Genomic DNA, 22,756 nt, shown 5'->3' on the forward strand with positions numbered 1-22,756 from the left:
ACTGGATGAATGTGAAATAAAATACCATGCTGAAGGACACAGAGCATCGTCGGGAACTGAACTCACGACCTTACGATCATTAGCCGAATACCCGAACCATTAAGTGTGTGTGTGTGTGTGTGTGTGTGTGGTGTATGGGTGTGTGTGTACATATACTCTTTTACTCTTTTACTTGTTTCAGTCATTTGACTGCGGCCATGCTAGAGCACCGCCTTTAGTCGACCAAATCGACCCCGGGACTTATTCTTTGTAAGCCCAGTACTTATTCTATCGGCCTCTTTTGCCGAATCGCTAAGTGACGGAGACGTAAACACACCAGCATCGGTTGTCAAGCAATGCTAGGGGGACAAACACACAAACACATACACACACATATATACATATATATATATATATATATATATATATATACATATATATGACAGGATTCTTTCAGTTTCCATCTACCAAATCCACTCACAAGGCATTGGTCAGCCCGAGGCTATAGCAGAAGACACTTGCCCAAGATGCCACGCAGTGGGACTGAACCCGGAACCATGTGGTTGGTTAGCGAGCTACTTACCACACAGCCACTCCTGCGCCTATGTATGTATGTAAGTATATCTATTCATCTATTATATAAAATCCGTTCTGTCTGTCTGAGTGTGTGTCTTCTAGGATCTCGGGCATCCTCCATCCGATTGCGCTCAAATTTGATATGTAGATACCGACGGTATCAGGGCGTGTATAAGTTTTGAAAAAATTCCAAAAATCGATTCCAGGCGAGAATGCGATCGATAAAGCCGTGGGAACGTGAATTTGTAAAATTGTTTTTCTTGGAATAGAAAAAAAGTTTATCTTGATTTCTTCTTTTGCTGGTGTCTCAAATTTAGGTTAAATTAGTGTTTCTCAAAGGGGAGGCCTATGGGACGTTCAGACAAGTTGTTTTGAGAAAATTTGATTTAGATGTTTGACGACTCAGCACCGTTCATTGGACGGGGGGAGCGTTTTGCTCGTACATATATATTATATATATATATATATATATATATATATATATTAATAAATAAAACATATGCATATATATATACATATATGTACGTACCTACCTCTACATGTATATATACACGCATATATGGGTACAGGACACCAAAAAAACGTCGAACACAATGAGAAACGAAAACATAAACACAAAACCAAGGAACTGGACATTTTTCTTAAACAACAAAAAATAGAGTACAGGACAAATAACACAAGGAAAATTCCCCTTTTGTCCTGTACTCTATTTTTTGTTGTTTAAGAAAAATGCCCAGTTCCTTGGTTTTGTGTTTATGTTTTCGTTTCTCATTGTGTTCGACGTTTTTTTTGGTGTCCTGTACCCATATATGCGTGTATATATACATGTAGAGGTAGGTACGTACATATATGTATATATATATGCATATGTTTTATTTATTAATATATTATATGACGGAACGCACGCATCCATTTCTAAGTAAGATTGTTCTTGATATATATATATACATATATACCTGGTTCAATGGTTAGAGCGTCGGGATCACAATTATGAGGCAATCAGTTTAATTCCCGGATCGGTCCGTGTGTTGTTCGTGAGCAAAGCATTTTATTTCACGTTGCTCCTGTTCACTCAGCTGTAGAAATGAGTTGCGATGTCACTGGTGCCAAGCTGTACGGACCTTTGCATTTCCCTTGAATAACATCAGTGGCGTGGAGAGAGGAGGCTGGTATGCATGGACGACTGCTGGGATTCCACAACCTTAACCAAATTTGTGCCCTGGAGAGGAACTTTCTAAGTACAATCCCAATGTCATTCATGAGTCTTTACCCTAAATATATGTATGTATATATATATATGCATAAATATGTATTTATACATACATACATACATACATACATACATACATGCATGCATACACACACTTACATACACACACATACATACATACACGCACTTACATACATACATATATACCTACATACACACATAAATACATACATACATGCATACATATAAACATGCATATATACCTACATACACTTACATACATACATATATACCTATATACACACACTTACATACATACATACATACATGCATACATACATGCATACATACATGCATGCATACATACATACATACATACATACATACATACATACATACATACATACATACATACATACATACGTATGTATGAGTGTATGTATTATATATAATGGGGTAAAGACTCCCTGCGCATATATATATATATATATATATATATATATATATATATATATATATATATTCAGGCTAAATTTGATACTTTGCATAAAACGAAAACAAGACACAGTATCCTGTCGAGAAATAAATGTATTCCTGAGAATATATATATTATATATATATATATATATATATATATATATATATATATATATATATATATATATATATATATATATATATAAATAGTTAATAAAAAAAAGCATAACAGAAAGAAGCACACTCTAAAAATAAAGCACTAATTATTACAAAAAAATATTTTATCTTGGACGCGCAGTTACAAGGATTTGCCTTTGTGGATGCGAAATCTTGTGTAACTCTGTCCAAGATAAAAAAAAATTTGTTGTAACACACACACACATATATTCGTTTATTTATTTTAGTCATTGGACTGCAGTCATGCTGGAGCACAATGTTAAAGGGTCTTAGTTGAAGAAATCGATATCAGGATTTTCCTTTTGTAAGCCTGTTGCTTATTCTCGAACTGCTATTTTTAGCGGAAGCAAACACCAGCATCAGTTGTCATACGCATATATGACGAAGGGGAGGGAAAAGGTGGCCCTGTGGTACCATGGACATCTCAAAGAGAACGTCGCCCTCGATAGAATAGACGATTACAAAACGGAATAAAGACGCATTGTTCTTCCGACCAGAGTCAGTTGTCAAGGAAGGAGAATAATTAGAAAGGAGAGGAAATGACGTCAGGAAGGGACCGGAAGTATGATGTCAGGAAGCCAGGGGTTGAAGACGTCTTTATTCCTACAGTATCTGCGATGATGCCAAGTCGTGTGCTGGAAACGGCCGCAGAGTAGAATATGTGAGTACACTTCCTTAAAGTAATCTGGTGAGAATTTGAAAGAACTTGAAGGGGAAGCTGTTGACAGAAAGGGGACAAAGAAAAACCCTTGAACGAAATCAATCACTCAGTAGAGCCATCTGTTAGAGAATTAAAGAAATACAATCAGATAAAGGGAAATAACTTCTACAACACTTCAACCAAGGTCCAAGTAAATCAATTAGGATGGTTAATTACTGAACTATGACTCGTTTATATGTGAATATGGTAAATTGACAAAGGTTTACGGTACTACTAGCGAACAGTGGTTCCGGTGCGCGCACTCGTGCTAGCTAGTCGTAAGTAGTCGATCCTACAATGACTTTTTAACCCTAACCCTAACCTTAGTTTGTTGTTTATAAAAATTGGCATAGTTTCAAAAAAAATTATATACATTGTTTTAAAAAATTATTTATTTACTTAGTTTAAAAAATTATTTACTTTGTTCGAAAAACATTATTTAATTTTCTTTGATATGTATTCAGCCTTGAAATACAAACATACGCGCAAGTCGTTGTAGGATCGACTACTTACGACTAGCTAGCACGGATGCGCGACTGTGCGTGTGCGCGCACCGGGACCACTGTTCACTAGTAGTACCAAGATTTCCTTTAAGGCTGTAATCATGATAATAATAATACTAATGATAATAGATTTATGTGAACCTCTCGATGTTGGAGTAATTATTTCGAAGCGGGAACCTGACGGCGATCCTTCGGTATACGTATCGTAACTACCGGAAGTGGCTTTGTTTACATCTCTGAAGATAACAGAAACCCTTTTCTCCTAACCCTAACCCCCACATATGTATAAAAAAAAAAACACTTTCTTGAAATGTATCCGGTACCTATACCGACGTTACGCCATCCCACCCTCCAAATTTCTGAAAACAATTCCTTTTGGCAAAATACGGAGATTATGATTGTGGAAAAAAAAATTTTTTACAGGACATTTTGGGTATGGGGAAGTAATTAACAAAGATTTTAATGAAGCATATAACCAACTGCTCTTAAAATTTAAGATTTTAAAACTATTTAACTTACATTACGCAGTTAAAGGGCAGTACTGTATATCTTCTGCCTCCGGATTTGTGATGAAGGGGTGTATATTATTTTACTGCCCCAATAAAAAATTGGTGCAGAATTTTTCGTTTTTGTTTTCTGTAGCAGAGATAAATATTAGGTTGTCCCAAAAGTTCGTAAACACTTGCGAAAATTGAATTTTTACTCGCCAAGTACTAACAAAAACAACAAAAATTATTCCTCAAAATAAAGACCATTATTTTCCAAGACTTTCTACGAACTTTTGGGACAACCTTATAAATAAATACTTGGCCAGGTCCTGGTGTAAGATAGTTTGAACGAATACCCAGCCTTTTTTAACCGTTTCTTTTAAATCTTGCCAAAAACATTTGATATCTTGTGTGCGTATGTGTGGTGTCAACAAAATTTTTTTGCGGTTTATTATGTAATGTTGACAACCCAGTGTTTATAGGCGTAGGAGTGGCTGTGTGGTAATTAGCTTGCTTACGAACTACATGGTTCCGGGTTCAGTCTCACTACGTGGCACCTTGGGCAAGTGTCTTCTACTATAGCCTCGACCAAAGCCTTGTGACTGGATTTGGTAGATGGAAACTGAAAGAAGCCCATCGTATTTATATATATATATATATATATATATATCGAAATCGACCAACATCAATGGAAATTGCAGCTGTGATACCAGTGCTGGTGGTACATAAGAAAACCATCCGAACGTGGCCGTTGCCAGCGCCGCCCCGACTGGCACGTAAAAGGCACCATCCGATCGTGGCCGTTGCCAGCCTCACCTGGCCCCCGTGCCGGTGGTACATAAAAGCACTCACTACACTCACGGAGTGGTTGGCGTTAGGAAGGGCATCCAGGCGTAGAAGCATTGCCAGATCAGACTGGGCCTGGTGCAGCCTTCTGGCTTCCCAGACCCCAGTTGCACCGTCCAACCCATGCTAGCATGGAAAGCGGATGCTAAACGATGATGATGATGATGATGTGTGCGTATGTATATGTTTGTATGTCTGTGTTTATTCCGTGGGTGTTTAGACTTAATGCATGCTTTTATTCCATTAGGTCTTGTTTGTCTTGAAATGATTGGTAATGTATGTCTGAAGTCCCATGATAAAACTAATGTAACTCCTCCCATAGATTTACAATTGTGAGTGAAATACCCTAACCACTAAGCCATGCCACTTCACAGGTGAAACAAATGAAGGAGAGAAGAGAAAGAAAACAGATAAATAATTAGAGAAATGTTGAAGCGATTCATCTATATACAGGATGTTGGAAAACTTTCAAAGCCTCAATGGATTCTGACCCATGCAAATGTAGGCATTAAATGGATGACAGTGTTGATGTTGTAATATTTGCAATGTTGAATTACTATGTCGTTTAATCATTCTCTTTATCTCACTGCTTCTTTTTCTTATTTCAGAATATCACATCATGTTGACGTTAAAGAAATTTCTTCATTCAGATGTGCCTCTGATATTTTTATTTACTTTCATCAATTAAAGGAAGACCATATATTCATAATGGAACAAACTGCCAGCATCAGTTGTTAGTTGTCGGAGCACTGCATCCTTCAAAACTTCCATGCTTCCTGAGATTTGCCAACACTACACTTGATTTTCTCCCCTCCATACACATGCAAGCATGTATCTGACTCATACACTGTTCGCTTTCCAGACATTTCTACATTACTGCATGTACTTTATATGCACTTTCTGACAAGTTGTGGTGCACCTGAGCACTGTATACAATAATTTCATTATAAAAAAAAAAAATAAGGCACATTCATCAACGCATCAACTTCTTTGTATAAATGAAATCTTCAGCAAACGATGGGAAAATATTTCTTCTGGACAATGTAATTAAGAGCAACATTTCTGTTGTCTTCACTGTCTGGAATGTAGAGGAGATCGTCAATTTACAGGTTAATTAACTTACTGGTTAATTAAGTTTACATCTTCTGTTTTGGATATTAAGCAAGATCACGGATGAAAGAAACATAGCATTAAACTATTCCCCGAAAATACTGACACAACTGAACACAGATATATTCATAGAAATGAAAAATTTATTATCGTTGTGATATGTATGACAAATTATTATCTCATAATGGAAAATTTAACTAAACCAAAAATCCCTGATACAAGAGAGAAGCCACATCAGTGTGATATCTGTGGTAAGTCATTCTCTGAAAAAAGAGTCTTAACCAAACACAAAGGCATTCATACAGGAGAGAAACCCCATCACTGTGATGTTTGTGGTAAATCGTTCTCTCAAAGTGGTCACTTGACCAGTCACGTGCGTACGCATACAGGAGAGAAGCCATATCATTGCGATATCTGTGGTAAGTCATTCTCCCGTAGTAGTCACTTGATGAGTCACAATCGTATTCATACTGGGGAAAAACCATATCACTGTGATACCTGTGGTAAATCATTTTCTCAAAATAACACTTTGATTAATCACAAACGTGTTCATACAGGAGAGAAGCCATATCGTTGTGACGTCTGTGGTAAATCGTTTTCTGAAAATAGTAAATTGACTAATCACAAACGTGTTCATACTGGGGAAAAACCATATCAGTGTGATATCTGTGGTAAATCATTTTCTGAAAATAGTACTTTAACCACTCACAATCGTATTCATACTGGGGAAAAACCATATCAGTGTGATATCTGTGGTAAATCATTTTCTGAAAATAGTACTTTAACTAGTCACAAGCGTATTCATACAGGAGAGAAGCCATATCATTGTGACATCTGTGGTAAATCTTTCTCTCAAAGTGGTGACTTGACTAAACACAAACGTACACATACTGGAGAGAAGCCATATCAGTGTGATATCTGTGGTAAATCATTCTCTGGAAGTGGTGCCTTGCTTAAACACAAACGTACACACACAGGAGAGAAATCGTTTCATTGTAATATCTGTGGTAAATCATTCTCCAGAAATTGTCATATGACTAGTCACAAACGTATTCATACAGGGGAAAAAACCCTATCGATGTGATATCTGTGGTATATCCTGTTCTGAAAATAATACATTAACTAGTCACAAGCATACACATACAGGAGAGAAGCCATATCATTGTAATATCTGCGGTAAATCATTCTCTAGAAATAGTCAATTGACTAGTCACAAACATATACATACTGAGGGAAAACCATATCATTGTAATATCTGTGGTGAGTCATTCTTTGAAAAAGGCCTCTTAAGTACACATGTGAGTATTCATACACAAGTGTAACCATATCAGTATTAAAATTTAATTAAACATGACAAAAATTATGAATATTTTGTCTGCTAAAAGCCAGGGTTTATTCCTCTTCAAGCTTAACATTATCAACTTCAGTTTCTTGGATGTCAGCATGAAATTCATGAATCACAACTTCCATATCATTTTATATGTCTAAATATATCAACACAGAGATGACTTTGATTTCTAAAGATGATTGTGCTGGATTTTTGAGGAATTTGTTATAAGAGAATAAAGGAATGGGAATAAGGAATAAAAGTTTTAAGTGACATTGAATTTGCCGTTGTTATGTTTTCATCATCATCATAATCATCCTTTAACATCCATTTTTATGCAGGTATGGGTGGGAAAGTGTGACAGGAGCCATCAAACCAGAGTGATCCTCCCGGTTCCAGTCAGATTTGGCTTGGTTTCTTTGGCTGTATGCCCTTAACCCTTTTGTTACTAACCCAGCCAAAACCGGCTCTGGCTCTGTGATAAAATGTCTTTTATTATTTAAATTGACTATTTTATTTCTTAATAAGTGTATTAACCCTTTTGTTACCAACCCAGCTGAAACCGGCTCTGGCTCTGTGATAAAATGTCTTGTTTTCATAAGTTTTGAATTAAAATATTCCACCAAGCCTTAGTCACAATTTATGTTCCAAACACTAGCTTAATGATAACTAAGTTATTTTACAAAATTCTTTGTTATATTTAAAATGATTGAAAGAAACACAGAGCATCTCAAAATAAATACAGTAATGAAAGGGTTAAGATGCGTAGCGTATTTTATAAATATGCCTGTCCCACTATCATAATAGCATGAAACTAATAGTAGCTCTTTCAGTCGTGTATTTAATTTGATATATTAGATTGAGTAAAAAGTAAGCAACGTTTTGAATCATGAAGAATTTGTACCAGGTTTTTGCAGAGTTTTGAATTTTTCTAAAACATCTTTTTGAAATTGTCTTATAATACAAACACAGCCTTGTCCAAATGCACTAATAAATTAACATTTGTATTTTTTTCACTGTTACAATCATCTGAAATGGAACTGTGAAAGTGCGATATTCGAGCATTATGTTATTGAACTTCTAAAAGGGACATAAAGCAGCTGAAACTGCTTTCAATATCAACGAAACATTTGGTGAGGAAATGAGCAGTGAGTGGTCAGGTTGAAAATGGCTTAAACGATTTCACAGTGGAGACCTGAGCCATAAAGATCGTGAGCATAGTGGACGCTCATCTGTTATCAATTAAAGACTGTCATTGAGAGAGATCCACGTGGAACCACTCAAGGACTGGCAAAAGAACTACAAGGTAGAAAACTACCTGCAACCATTTGCATGCAATTGAAAAATCAAAAAGCTTGACAAATGGATATCACACAATTTGAATGAAAATCAGAAAATGCTTAGATAAGAAATTGCTCATTGCTTCTTCTCTGTAACCAGGCTGATCTATTTCTCAACCATATTGTAACTTGTGATGAAAGGTGGATTCTGTACAATAATAAAAAATGGGATATTTTCGGTTTGAACGGCAGTTTTTTCTAGCGGTATCATATGAAATTGTCACCCATAATTATGACTCTAGTATCGATCTATTGCATTTCAATCTCATTTAGGGGTGGGGGGAAGGGTATCTTTTTTTCTACACAAATGTAAATAAACCCAATCTGTTTCTTAAACGAGGGACATATTCATAAGGCACAGAACGTTTTTTTTTACCTCAAATAGACGTCAGTGATTGGTTGAAATTGCAGAAATTGAAGAAAAAAAACAACAAATATCTTACAAACTACAGAATTTTCTCAATAAAGCCAAGAGAAAAGGGTGTTTTATAAACACATTCTACCAGTATACGAAGTTTAAAATTTTCTAGTTACCTAGAAATTATGTTAAAAACTGCCGTTCAAACCAAAGAGATCCAAAAAATGTTCTTCGCATTGATTGGACCAAAATGAAGCACCGAAAGCCTTCCCTGTATCTGAGCTCTTCAAGAAGGTTATGGTGACAATTTGGTGGTGTACTGCTGGACTCATCCACTATAACTTCATAAAACCCAGAAAAAACCAATACTACAGAAACATATTGTCATGGAATTGCCAAAATGAATGAAAAACTGCTACTCCTCCATCCTGGACAGGTCAACAGAAGAGGGCCAATCATTCTTCATGACAATGTTTGACCACACGTTTCACTAATAATGCTCCAGAAGTTGAGGGAACTTGGCTACGCAGTTCTTCCCAACCCAGCTTATTCCCCCAGACCTTTCTCCTACCGACTACCACTTTTTCAAGCACCTTGATGGTTTCCTGTGGGAGCAGGAGTTCAAAAATCAAACCGATGCTGAAAGTGCATTCAAAGAATTCATCAACTTTGGAAGTCCAGATTTTTATATTACCAGAATAAACAAACTTGTAACTTGTTGGCAAAAATGTGTTGATTGTAATGATAATTTCTTTGATGAATAGAATTTTCACCATATAGAAATATATTGTGATGAATTTCATGTTTAGAAACATTGCTTCCTTTTCACTCAGCCTGAACACAATATCAGTCTGATAACTAAAATAAGTGTATACAAATCTTGAATTTTGGGCATATTTTTGTATGGAACAGAAGCATGGACTACCTTCTGCAGACAAATAAGGAAATTTGAAACTTTTTGCATGGGTTGCTTGCTCAACATATACCACAAAATGGTAAGATATCAAATAAGGTGACGAGCTGGCAGAATCGTTAGCACGCCAGGTGAAATGCTTAGCGGTATTTCGTCTGCCGTTACATTCTGAGTTCAAATTCCACCAAGGTCGACTTTCATCCTTTCGGGGTCGATAAATTAAGTACCAGTTATGCACTGGGGTCGATGTAATTGACTTAATCCATTTGTCTGTCCTTGTTTGTCCTCTTTGTGTTTAGCCCCCTTGTGGGTAGTAAAGAAATAGGTAAGATATCAAATGCCAAAACCTTTGAAAAATGTGGTGAGTCCAGTACCTGAAGCATGCTGAGGAGAATTCAGTGCAGATGGGTAGGACATGTTTTTCAAATGAAAAATATTCACATTCCACCCCTAACCCTAACCCTAAAACAGATTGAAATGCAATACATCGATACTAGGGTCATAATTATGGGTGACAATTTCATATGACACCGCTAGAAAAAACTGCCATTCAAACCGAAAAGATCCGAGGTAGGAACACTAAGCAGTGATGTACATACCGTAAATCTTCGAGTATAGTCCACCATTGAGTATAATACGCAGGGGTTTTTTAGGGGGCCATGCTTCTGAAAAACCTAAACCTTGTGTATAATACGTACCCCTTCTCTAACTTGAGTCGTGCGTAATTAAGCCAGCAGCACCTGGTCGAACAAACACTTCCGCGCATGTGTAATACAATAATGGTGATGTTCTTAACTATTATATGGGAATGTAAATATGTTTGCAAATTGTTTTTGTTCCATGTTATTCTGTGTTCTGAATACTTTTATTTTAATAAATGTTGCTTACTTCAAGTTATGGATGATTCTTTTATGACTTCATTGCTTTCAGTCTTAGTTTAAGGTATTTTCGCGCCCGACATCACAAAATGCGTCTGAATAAACATTGCCGGACAGGAAATAGAGACTTATTTACTCATAAAATCTCTACATCTTGATTTGTGTTCGTTTTGTTACTCTTTATCTAGAAACTGTCTCCTCTATACCTTAAATCTCTCAACTGGCACAATGACACACCCGTTCAATAGTAACTGCCCACCTTCCTGTTGTTGCTGATGTTAAATTGCAGGTAGGGAATCCCCAACACTACGTGGGTGGTCTTGATATACAAATGCCTTGTTTCCATTGGCTCCTGAAATTGATATGTAATCTTTTTACTAGTTTTAGGGTGTTAGTGGAAGAAATCAGCCCCAAGACTTAGTCTTTTGTAAGTCTAGTACTGATTTATATATCTATATATACATATATAGTTTTATATTATACATTCAGTTCTTTCATACACAAACTAACGTGCATTCCTTTTTAGATTAATTATTTATCCTTATTTATCTCTCCACTGATTTCGGTACCAGTGTAAATTCTATAAGCTCTGCATTTTGACTCATTTATTTCAAACTTCTTTCAATTTTCAATTTAATGTAATCCACACTCTCTTGAAAACATGTTTTTACAAAAGGTTATCTAAAAATATGGGTAAAGAAAGAAACAGCAAAAAATATTGGGGTGGTGGGTTGGCTGAAATGTCTGAGGCTTCCACCACACCCCTTCCCATCTTCCGAACCACAAGAAAAGGGTGTAGCATAGCTAGGTGATATCCTCACTGTTTGAGAGATATATTAGAAATGATTTCATGTTAGATAGCAACCATCTTCGGCTATTTTGACCCTGTTGTGTCCACTGCTCTGATTGGTTGACAGTCTCTTGACTTATTTCGTACCAGTATGTAAGCCAACCAAACACAGCTTTCGGATAAGGTCCCATGACAGTGTTTTGGGGATTTCACTGGAGCCCACCTCAGGTTATTGAAGGTGCCAGCGAATCACTATCTTTCATCTTAGGTTCTAGTCCTTCTCAGAACTAACCTCTGACCACAGAGTGACTCAGCCAGTTCCATGTTCCAGTGACAACCAGACCAGCTAGTTCCAGCGACCCAGCCATGTTCCTGCTGCTGCAGCACTAATGCCGTCATCTCAACCATCACCATTCTCCATCTCCAACAACACTAATACATACACAGCAACTCACTCAGGTTTAGCTTATACGTTGTTGTGATATTCACCGAGGTTAACAGCCCAGCACTACCTGCAAGATCTTCTGTACCAAAGTAACTTGGCACAGCGTCGAAGCCACAACTGCTACACGACATATGTTCAACCGGCATTCTGCCTTGTGACCCCAATATCCTGTTACAGAACTATTACTATTGTGTAACCTTATTACGAACTGGTAAATTAACTCCATCTTGTCTGAAATATCCTGAGAGACTCATTTTCTATGCTCTGTATTCTGTCATACCTACATACACTTTTGTTTGCACTTAAGTTCAGGCTTACAACGAACACACAGACACAAACACTTGTTGCACACACTGTTGTTATACTACAGCGTACGCACAGACACATGTGCACGCACTCAGACACGACACTGTACACATCTGTAAATAAAGTCTTCTCTCTCAAACAGTAGAACGGTTGTCGTCCTCATTATTGCTTTTGGCACTTATTCAGTTATATCATGTATTTGGCTTATTTTGTTAGGGCGGCCGTGCGGCGTTAAAAGGAGAAATTTCTGTCACCAACTCCTTACGTGTGATCTTACTCCCTACAAGGGTTTTGTGGTATATTAGTAGGTCATCGGAATTCATTCAATAAAAAAAAAGAAGTTCCAGTGATTCCGGGATGGGGTATGGGGGTGCAGTTTCTTACCCAACCCATTTTCTGAACAAAAATGAGGGGTTTGCAGCATATTAAGAGGTCAGGTGAAAGGGTCAAAATTGACCGCAGTGAGTAGCGCCATCTATAGGAGAAGTCATGTAATATAATTATGTAAGGGGAAACAACTCCAGCAGCACTTGATCTTCGCGCCAATTAAATACTTAATTACGTTGGTTAATTACTCATCGCTGACTCGTTGTTTATATCTGGATCGGGTAAGTTGATCAAGATTTCCTTTAAGGCTGTAATCATGATAATAATACTACTAATGATAATGTAAATAATAGATTTCTGTGAACCTCTCGATGTTGGAGTAATTATTTCGAAGAGGGAACCTCACAACAATTAGGAAAATATATTAGTTCGTCTGAAGAACTTCCAAACTGAAATGTTGACCTGTTGTTTATGGGAACCTATAATCCACTGTTACATGGGGTATAAAGGAAATTAAGGTTAATGTTGACGTTGTTACCCAGAGAGGAAATCGAAAAAAAGAAATAGTGCAACGGGTAGAAAAGGAATCCGAAGAGAAAAATGTGCAGGAAGCAATGATGGTGAGAGGCCTTCGGAAAATTGACCAGATCCGAAGTTTTTCCCTCGTAACTTTTAGGAAAATGTTTTGTTTTTTTTTTGTAAATGAAATTTAATATAAATACGTTTCAAACGGTATAGCTCACGATTACAAAGAAATTTGTGGCGAAAATCTTTTGCGATGGGGTAAGGAGAGGACTTCGGAAAATCCGATGTTTTTCCCTCGTAACTTTGAGGAAAATGGATATCTTTCTATTTCACATCCACGTAGGGAACGAATCTGAAAACAAAAATGCACTGAAAGCAACGGGGTGGGGGGAGGACTTCGGAAAATTCACAAGATCCAAGTTTTTCCCTCGTAACTTTGAGGAAAACATAATCCTTTTGAAATAACAAATTACGCTTCTCCTCAGGAACTTGGATGCTAAACATCCTTTTGAAGGGTTCGGGTCCTTACTTCTGCTATATATATATATATATATATATATATATATATATATATATATATAATATATATATATAAATTTGACATGGGCGATTCTTTATTGTTTTGCGATTCACGATCAAACGGCTGGGTGGAATTGAACCAAAAATTACACAGATGTGTAGCATTACTTTCTAATCGTAATCTATTCCATGTGAAAGGTATTTATATAAAATTTCATTTGAGAAAAACCCCATTTTCCTAAAAGTTAAGATCATGGTCTGCACCCCCTTTGGGATTTCGTTTTTTGGGGTTTTTTTTCTGGAGGAACACTGTATATCGATGGTGGAGATTACACAATCTGCATTTCAAAACCTAACCACGCCCTTCAATTTCTTAAATTTTCCCAATATTTAGCCAAAAAATTTGTTTTTGAAAGTGAAAATTTAAGAAATGGGGTTGAGGGGTAAAATTTGGAAATGCTGTTTTTTTTTTTTGTTTTTTTGTTTTTTTTTGGCAGATTTGGAATCTCCACCATGGATACTGTTGTCCAGTAGAATAAAAAATCCCAAAGGGGGGGCGGTGCATGATCTTTACCTCCACTATAATTTGTACTTTGAAGGCGGCGAGCTGGCAGAAACGTTAGCACGCCGGGCGAAATGCGTTGCCGTATTTCGTCTGCTGTTACGTTCCGCCAAGGTCGACTTTGCCTTTCATCCTTCCGGGGTCGATAAATTAAGTACCAGTTACGCACTGGGGTTGATGTAATCGACTTAATCCCTTTGTCTGTCCTTGTTTGTCTCCTCTGTGTTTAGCCCCTTGTGGGTAGTAAAGAAATATATAATTTGTACTTTGAAATTAAAGATGTATGGGGCACTACCCACGGACTATAGAGCCTTTAGTGTGGTCAAGTCTGCAACCTGGTCCACAGAGAAGAGACTTCGAGTCAGGTAGGGAGGAGTCTGGGGACGTAAACGATCCTACTTGCCTTCACCGCATGTGGCTAATGGAAGTGAAGTAAGCAATACACACACTCTTTCCCCTGATTATTTTTATGTATAGCTTATGAGGTACATGCAATCAATTAGACTTATACTGGATGGTTTCTGTGTTGAAGCTCCTAGGAGCTTGTTCACAGGTCCTTTTCCACTAGTAAAATTAATTTATCAGCCAGCCTCGCCTGGCCCCCGTGCCGGTGACACGTAAAAGCACCATCCGTTCGTGTCCGTTGCCAGCCTCGCCTGGCCCCTGTGCCAGTGACACGTAAAAGCACCATCCATTCGTGGCCGTTTGCCAGCTCTGTCTGGCAGCTGTGCGGGTGGCACGTAAAAAGCACCCACTACACTCACGGAGTGGTTGGCGTTAGGAAGGGCATCCAGCCGTAGAAACACTGCCAAATCTGACTGGACCTGATGAAGCCTTCTGGCTTCACAGACCCCAGTTGAACCGTCCAACCCATGCTAGCATGGAAAACGGACGCTAGATGATGATGTGCGGTACAACTCTTCGACAGTTGTAGCTAATAGTAACAGGCAGGGTCAAATTTTGCAGGTCGCTCCCTCCAATGTGCATCAAGCCTCTTCTTGAAGGCATTGACTGATGGAGCTGCAACCACAGGCGTTTGGCAGACTGTTCCAGGTGGAGGTCACACCCTTCACGAAAAAGCAGCTTCTAATGTTGAGCCTGCAGTGTGATCTTTCCAATTTCAGGCTGTGTCCTCCCATATTTCTGCCTTGGAAGTTGTTGAATTGGGTGCGGTTGGTCAGGTTCAGGCCGTGCGTATACATATACATGTCATTGACTTGTCAAGATTCATTCGTTAGTCCCCCTTTCGTTATAGCACATGCTGTTAACTATAAACACATGAAATATTATCACTAATAATACTTTCTTGATACACATCCCCGACTGGCCTCCGTGCCGGTGGCACGTAAAAAGCACCATCCGTTCGTGGCCGTTGCCAGCCTCGCCTGGCACCTGTGCGGGTGGCATGTAAAAAGCACCCACTACACTCACAGAGTGGTTGGCATTAGGAAGGGCATCCAGCCGTAGAAACACTGCCAGATCAGACTGGGCCTGATTCAGCCTTCTGGCTTCACAGACCCCAGTTGAACCGTCCAACCCATGCTAGCATGGAAAGCGGACGCTAAATGATGATGATGTATGTGTGTGGAATGTAGATAATAAAAATCAATGTCGCAGTTTAAACTTGAGAAAAGCCTTGCATATTTATAATGTGCAAGTTATATATATATGTATGCATTTTCGTGTGTGTGTGCGGCTAGGGTTCCTTCTTACTTGCTTCATTTGTGTATGTAAATTTCTAAGAAGAAAACGACATCGTTGCCACAAAAGCCATATTAATGATGATATTTCGTTAATTTACAGTTCAGAGCACCTGCTGTCAAACTCACTAAAACTAACAAACGAATCTTGACGAGTCTGAGACTCAAAAACAATTAAATGCAGCTTAACTATAGAGGAACGAGATGCTATTAAGCATTTTGTCCGACAAGCAAATGATTCTTCCTGTAAATAATACACGGTTGACCAGAATCCATGACTCGCTTGTTCATTAAATTCTTTTCTATATTAACCCTTTTGTTACTGTATTTATTTTGAGATGCTCTGTATTCTTTCAATTACTTTAAATATAATAAAGAAGTTAGTAAAATAACTTAGTTACCATTAAGGTAGTGTTCAGAACATAAACTGTGACTAAATTTTGGTGTAAGATTTTAATTCAAAATTTATGAAAACAAGACATTTGTACTCAGAGCCAGAGCCAGTTTCAGCCGGGTTGGTAACAAAAGGGTTAATACACTTATTAAGAAATAAAATAGTCATCGAAATCAAATTGAACCAGCCAGGATCCCTGGTCTGGTGGTACGTAAAAAGCACTATCCAACTCGTGGCCGATGCCAGCTCCGCCTCGACTGGCTTCCGTGCCGGTGGCACATAAAATACACCAATCCGACTGTGGCCGTTGCCAGCCTCGCCTGGCACCTGTGCAGGTGGCACGTAAAAAGCACCCACTACACTCACGGAGTGGTTGGCGTTAGGAAGGGCATCCAGCTGTAGAAACATTGCCAGATAAGACTGGAGCCTGGTGCAGCCTTCTGGCTTCCCGGATCCCCGGTCAAACCGTCCAACCCATGCTAGCATGGAGAACGGACGTTAAACGATGATGATGATGAATTTAAATAATAAAAGAAGCATGCTAGGAAAGATGACTGAAATTCAGTCATGAATTCTGGTCCACCCTGTAGGATTTTATGAACCCTTCGAAGTTACAGTAATCACATAGAAGGGAAAGCATAGAAACATTGAGAAAATATGCTTCCTCGTCTTGGATATATCAAACATTGATTTTTTTTTTAAAGGTACGAGGAAACGAATTTAGGGTGTAACACACATTTATGTCGTTATGCCATTCTTTCAATGCCTCAATGAACTCCGACCCCTAAAAACATTTAATCGATGACAGTGTTCATGTTGTAAAATTTGCAACATTGAATTAGCGTATCATTTAACTATTCTCTTTATCTTAATATTTCTTTTCCTATTTCAGAATATCACCTTATGTTGACCCACAAGAAACGTCTTCATTCAGATGTGCCTTTCATATTTTTACGTCGTTTCATCAACTAAAGCAAGATGACATAATTTATCAGGAGCATTCATCAATACATCAAAATTTATATGAATACAATCTAAGAATACAATATTTTTCTTGTCTTCACTGTTTGGAATGTAGAGGAAGTGATTGCCTTACAGGTTAATTAAGGTTGGATAACTTTACAAACGAGTTGACAATTTCCACCTGCTGATTTAGATATTAAGTAAGATCACAGAAGAAAGAAACACAGCTTCAAATTCTTTTCTAGAAAAAGTGGCAGAACTGAAAACAAAGATGTTTATAGAGATGAAGGAAACATTATCATTGTGATATGTATAATAAATTATTCTCTCACAATGAATAAATTAACTGAAGCAAAAAACGATGATATAAGAGTGAAACAATATTTCTGTGATATCTGTGGTAAGTCATTCTCTCAAAGGTGTAACTTGACTCATCACAAATATACACATACAGGAGAAAAGCCATATCATTGTGATATCTGTGGTAAATCATTCTCTCAAAAGAGTGACTTGACTAAACACAATCATACACATACAGGACAAAAGCCATATCATTGTGATATCTGTGGTAAATCGTTCTCTCAAAGGTGTAACTTGACTCATCACAAATATACACATACAGGAGAAAAGCCATATCATTGTGAAATCTGTGGTAAATCATTCTCTCAGAGGAATACCTTGACTGAACACAGACATACACATACAGGAGACAAGCCATATCATTGCGATATCTGTGATAAATCATTCTATCGAAGGAGTAACTTGACTCAACACAAACTTACACATACAGGACAAAAGCCATACAATTGTGATATCTGTAGTAAATCATTCTCGCGTAGGAGTATCTTGACTCAACACAAATATACACATACAGGAGAAAAGCCATATCATTGTGATATCTGTGGTAAATCATTCTCTCGAAGGGGTATCTTGACTCAACACAAATATACACATACAGGAGAAAAGCCATATCATTGTGATATCTGTGGTAAATCATTCTCTCAAAGCAGTGACGTGGCTAAACACAAACATACACATACAACAGAAAAGCCATATCATTGTGATATTTGTGGTAGATCCTTCTCTCAAATGTGTAACTTGATTCAGCACCAACATACACATACGGGAGAAAAGCCATATCATTGTGATATCTGTAGTAAATCATTCTCTCATAGGAGTAACTTGACTAAGCACGAGCGTACACATACAGGAGAAAAGCCTTATGATTGTGATATCTGTTGTAAATCATTCTCTGATATGAGTAACTTGACTAAGCATAAATATACACATACAGGAGAGAAGCCATATCAATGTGATATCTGTGATAAATCATCTTCTCAAAATTATCATTTAACTAATTTCAGATACATTCATACAAGGGAAAAACCTTATCGTTGTGATATCTGTGATAAATCATTCTCTGCAAATTGTGATTTAACTAGTAACAAACATATTCATGCTGGAGAGAAGCTTTTATCATTGTGACACCTGAGGTCAGTCATGCTCTTGCGAATGTACATATTCATACCACACAAAATCTACATCATGGTCCAATCTGTTGTAAATCATTCTCTCATAGATCTAACTTAACTGTAAATGAATGCATTCCTACAGGAGAGAAGCTATGTCAGAGTAACATCTGTGCTAAACCATTCTCTTGAAAAAAGCTACATCCATACACCTGGGTATTCACAACAATTGTAACTGTACCAATGTCAGGATTTATTAAAACATTACAACAATTAAGTCTGTTTTGCCAGCTGTAATGCAGGGTTTTTCCCATCATCAATTTTGATGTCATCAATTTGAATACCATCAGTGTGAATCTCAAATCTGTCATCATCTGTCAAAATATTGACTCTGAGTTAACTTGATTGCTAAAAATGCTTGTGTTTGGATTTTGAGGAATTTGCTACAAAAGAATAATGAATAAAAAATCAGAATAAAAGTTAGACCATTTTGTGTTCGTTTTGTTACTCATTATCTAGACACTGTCTCCTCTATACCTTAAATCTCTCAACTGGCACAATGGCACACCCGTTCAATAGTAACTGCCCACCTCCCTGTTGTGGGATTTTTTGTCACCTGGGGATTTGGTGACCCTTTTGACGCTGATGTTACGTGTCCTTACATACTGTTAAAGTGCTGCTATTAACAGTGTATTATTCAAATTCCTTGTTTCTATTGGCTCCTGTAATTTATATGTAATCTTTTAGTCTTTTAATCTTTGACGTATTTCAGTCATTTGACTGAGGCCATGCTGGAGCACCATCTCCGAGGGTGTCAGTGGCAGAAATCGATCCCAAGACTTAGTCTTTGTAAGTCTAGTACTGATTTTATCGTTGACTTTTGCTAAACCGCAGTTACAGGGACATAAACACACCAGTACCAATGATTAAGCGCATGGCAGGTGGACAAAAAAAGACACAGACACATACCCAAATACACATAGATATACACTTATATACTCTCTTTATTCTTTTACTTGTTTCAGTCATTTGACTGCGGCCATGCTGGAGCACCGCCTTTAGTCGAGCAACTCGACCCCGGGACTTATTCTTTGTAAGCCCAGTACTTATTCTATCAGTCTCTTTTGCCGAACTGCTAAGTGACAGGGACATAAACACACCAGCGTCGGTTGTCAGGCAATGCTACGGGGACAAACACAGACACACAAACATACGTATATACGACAGGCTTCTTTCAGTTTCCATCTACCAAATCCACTCACAAGGCTTTGTTCAGCCCGAGGCTATAGTAGAAGACATTTGCCCAAGGTGCCACGCAGTGGGACTGAACCCCAAACCATGTGGTTGGTAAGCAAGCTACTTACCACACAGCCACTCCTGTGCCTATATATATATCTATACATTTATATATATATATATGTAGTAGCCTAAGGTCGAGTTGAGCTGGCAGAAACATTAGCACCCCGGGGAAATGTATAGTGGTATTTCATCTGGTGTTACGTTCTGAATTCAAATTCCACCGAAGTCGACTTTGTCTTTCATCCTGTTTGGGTCGATAAATTAAGTACCTATTTCTTTATTACCCACAAGGGGCTAAACACAGAGGGGACAGACATAGGTATTACATCGATTACACCGACCCCAGTGCGTAACTGGTACTTAATTTATCGACCCCGAAAGAATGAAAAGCAAAGTCGACCTCGGCGGAATTTGAACTCACAACGTAACGCAGACGAAATACCGCTAAGCATTTCGCCCGGCGTACTAACGTTTCTGCCAGCTCGCCGCCTTAAATTAAGTACCAGTTACTCACTGGGGTTGATGTAGTCGACTTAATCCCTGTCCTCGTTTGTCCTCTCTGTGTTTAGCCCCTTGTGGGCAATAAAGAAATAAAAAATCAACCCCAAGACAGGGACATAAACACACCAGTACAGTTGTTAAGCGATGGCAGGTGAAAAAACATAGATACACACATTTATACACGTACCCAAATACATACATGCATACACACACACATTATCATTATCGTTTAACGTCCGTTCTCCATGCTAGCATGGGTTGGACGGTTCGACCGGGGATCTGGGAAGCCAGAAGGCTGCACCAGGCTCCGGTCTTATCTGGCAATGTTTCTACAGCTGGATGCCCTTCCTAACGCCAACCACTCCGTGAGTGTAGTGGGTGCTTTTTACGTGCCACCTGCACATATATAGTAGCCTAAGTACCCAATGTTGCCCCTTTTGATACCAACCCAGCTGACACCCCCTCTGACTCTGCTTTACAAATGTCACGTTTTCATAAGTTTTGAATTTAAATTTTGCACCAAAATTCATTCACAGTTTATGATCCTGAAACTAGGTTAATGATAACCACCAAGTTATTTTATGAAGCTGTTTGTTATAATTATAATGAATTAAATGACACACAGAGCATCTCTACAGAATTCATCATCATCATCGTTTAACGTCTGCTTTCCATGCTAGCATGGGTTGGACGATTTTGACTGAGGGCTGGCAAAACAGATGGCTGCACCAGGCTTCAGTCTTGATCTGGCAGAGTTTCTACAGCTTGATGCCCTTCCTAATGCCAACCACTCAGAGAGTGTAGTGGGTGCTTTTACGTGCAACTGGCACGGGGCCATTCAGACGGTACTGGCAACGACCTCGCTTGAATCTTCTAATTATGGTAACAAAAGTGTTAAAGGAAATGAATGTATTTATTCTGATAAAACATATATTTTCAGAACAATTCTATCAGATGATGTGTATAAACAATATCAGTAAAACAAATCTTGGAATCAGTCGCAGTTTAATTTTGTAGAACTTGCAAATTTACAATCTTTTCAGCACCCACTACATTCTTGGAGTGGTTGGTGTTAGGAATGGCATCCAGCTAGCAAGAACAAATTGCAGCCTGGTTCAGCTTCGTGAGTTGCCAGTCCTCAGTTGAACCGTCTAACCCATAGAAAACAGGTGTTAAATGATGATGATGATGATATCATACAGGGTCAGGCAAAATGATCTGACACATTTGTAGGTTAAGTAAAAGGCATTGTTTTTCATTTCTTTTTCAGTTGCTGCCATGAATTGGACTGGTGAGCATCGCGCTTTCATTGTGGAAACGTTTATCAAAACAAACGATTCTGTAACTGCAACACAAAGAGCGTTCCGTTTGCACTTCAATCTTGCTAGACATGATCCCGTACCAGCTCGAAACACGATCTTGTTATGGGTTACCAACTTCAGAGCTACTGGATCTGCATTGAAACGAAAATCAACCGGCCGACCTCGCACCGCCAGAACTTAAAGATGCAATTCGTCAAGAAATTACTGCCATTCCACATGAAATGACCCGCCGAGTTATTGACAACTTTCGTGAACGCCTTCGACAGTGTGTGGACAATAATGGATCCCATTTGACTGATTTAATTTTTAAAACATAATGAAACAAAATGGCATTATATGTACTTTTCAAAAATAAAAACACTTTTTTGTTTCTTTACCTCATTTGCCTACAAATGTGTCAGATCACTCGCTGTCTCTCTCTTTCTCACTCACTCAACACAAAGAAGACACGTGATTTCCTCGCCAAAAATTGCAAAGGGAAACTGCTTTAGCGTTTCAAATTTATTCTGCCATCTGGGATTATTATATCTTATATATTTTATATTCAGTGACTCTAACAGGTATAAAAAGATAATTTTGTTTTAATATTTATACTTTTAGTTGTTTCATGCACAAACTAACATGCATTTCTCTTTAGACTTATTATTGATCCTTATTTCTCTCTCCACTGTCTTCGGTACCACTGTAACTTCAATAAGCTCTGCTTTTTCACTTATTTATTTCAAAATTTATTTATTTCAAAATTTTCAATT

At 38.0% G+C, this 22,756-nt stretch overlaps 2 protein-coding genes across 2 annotated transcripts; both read left to right on the top strand.

The window, feature by feature from the left end:
• Nucleotides 1-5,920: 5,920 nt before the first annotated feature.
• On the top strand, nucleotides 5,921-7,045 carry LOC118766333 (zinc finger protein 436-like; the record flags this gene model as incomplete). The annotated part of the gene is made up of 2 exons (XM_036509702.1): nucleotides 5,921-6,553; nucleotides 6,809-7,045. Coding segments are annotated over exons 1-2 (561 nt in total), but the record flags the coding sequence as incomplete, so codon positions are not given.
• A 10,326-nt stretch (nucleotides 7,046-17,371) lies between these two features.
• Nucleotides 17,372-21,719, top strand: LOC118766334 (zinc finger protein 85-like). The gene is made up of 4 exons (XM_036509703.1): nucleotides 17,372-17,914; nucleotides 18,587-18,689; nucleotides 21,304-21,325; nucleotides 21,563-21,719. The coding sequence occupies exons 1-4, from the start codon at nucleotides 17,747-17,749 to the stop codon at nucleotides 21,660-21,662; spliced, it is 393 nt and encodes a 130-aa protein (XP_036365596.1). The 5' UTR covers nucleotides 17,372-17,746; the 3' UTR covers nucleotides 21,663-21,719.
• The last annotated feature ends 1,037 nt before the right edge of the window (nucleotides 21,720-22,756 follow it).

Source organism: Octopus sinensis, linkage group LG15, assembly GCF_006345805.1.
Source record: "Octopus sinensis linkage group LG15, ASM634580v1, whole genome shotgun sequence".
NCBI lineage: Eukaryota > Metazoa > Mollusca > Cephalopoda > Octopoda > Octopodidae > Octopus > Octopus sinensis.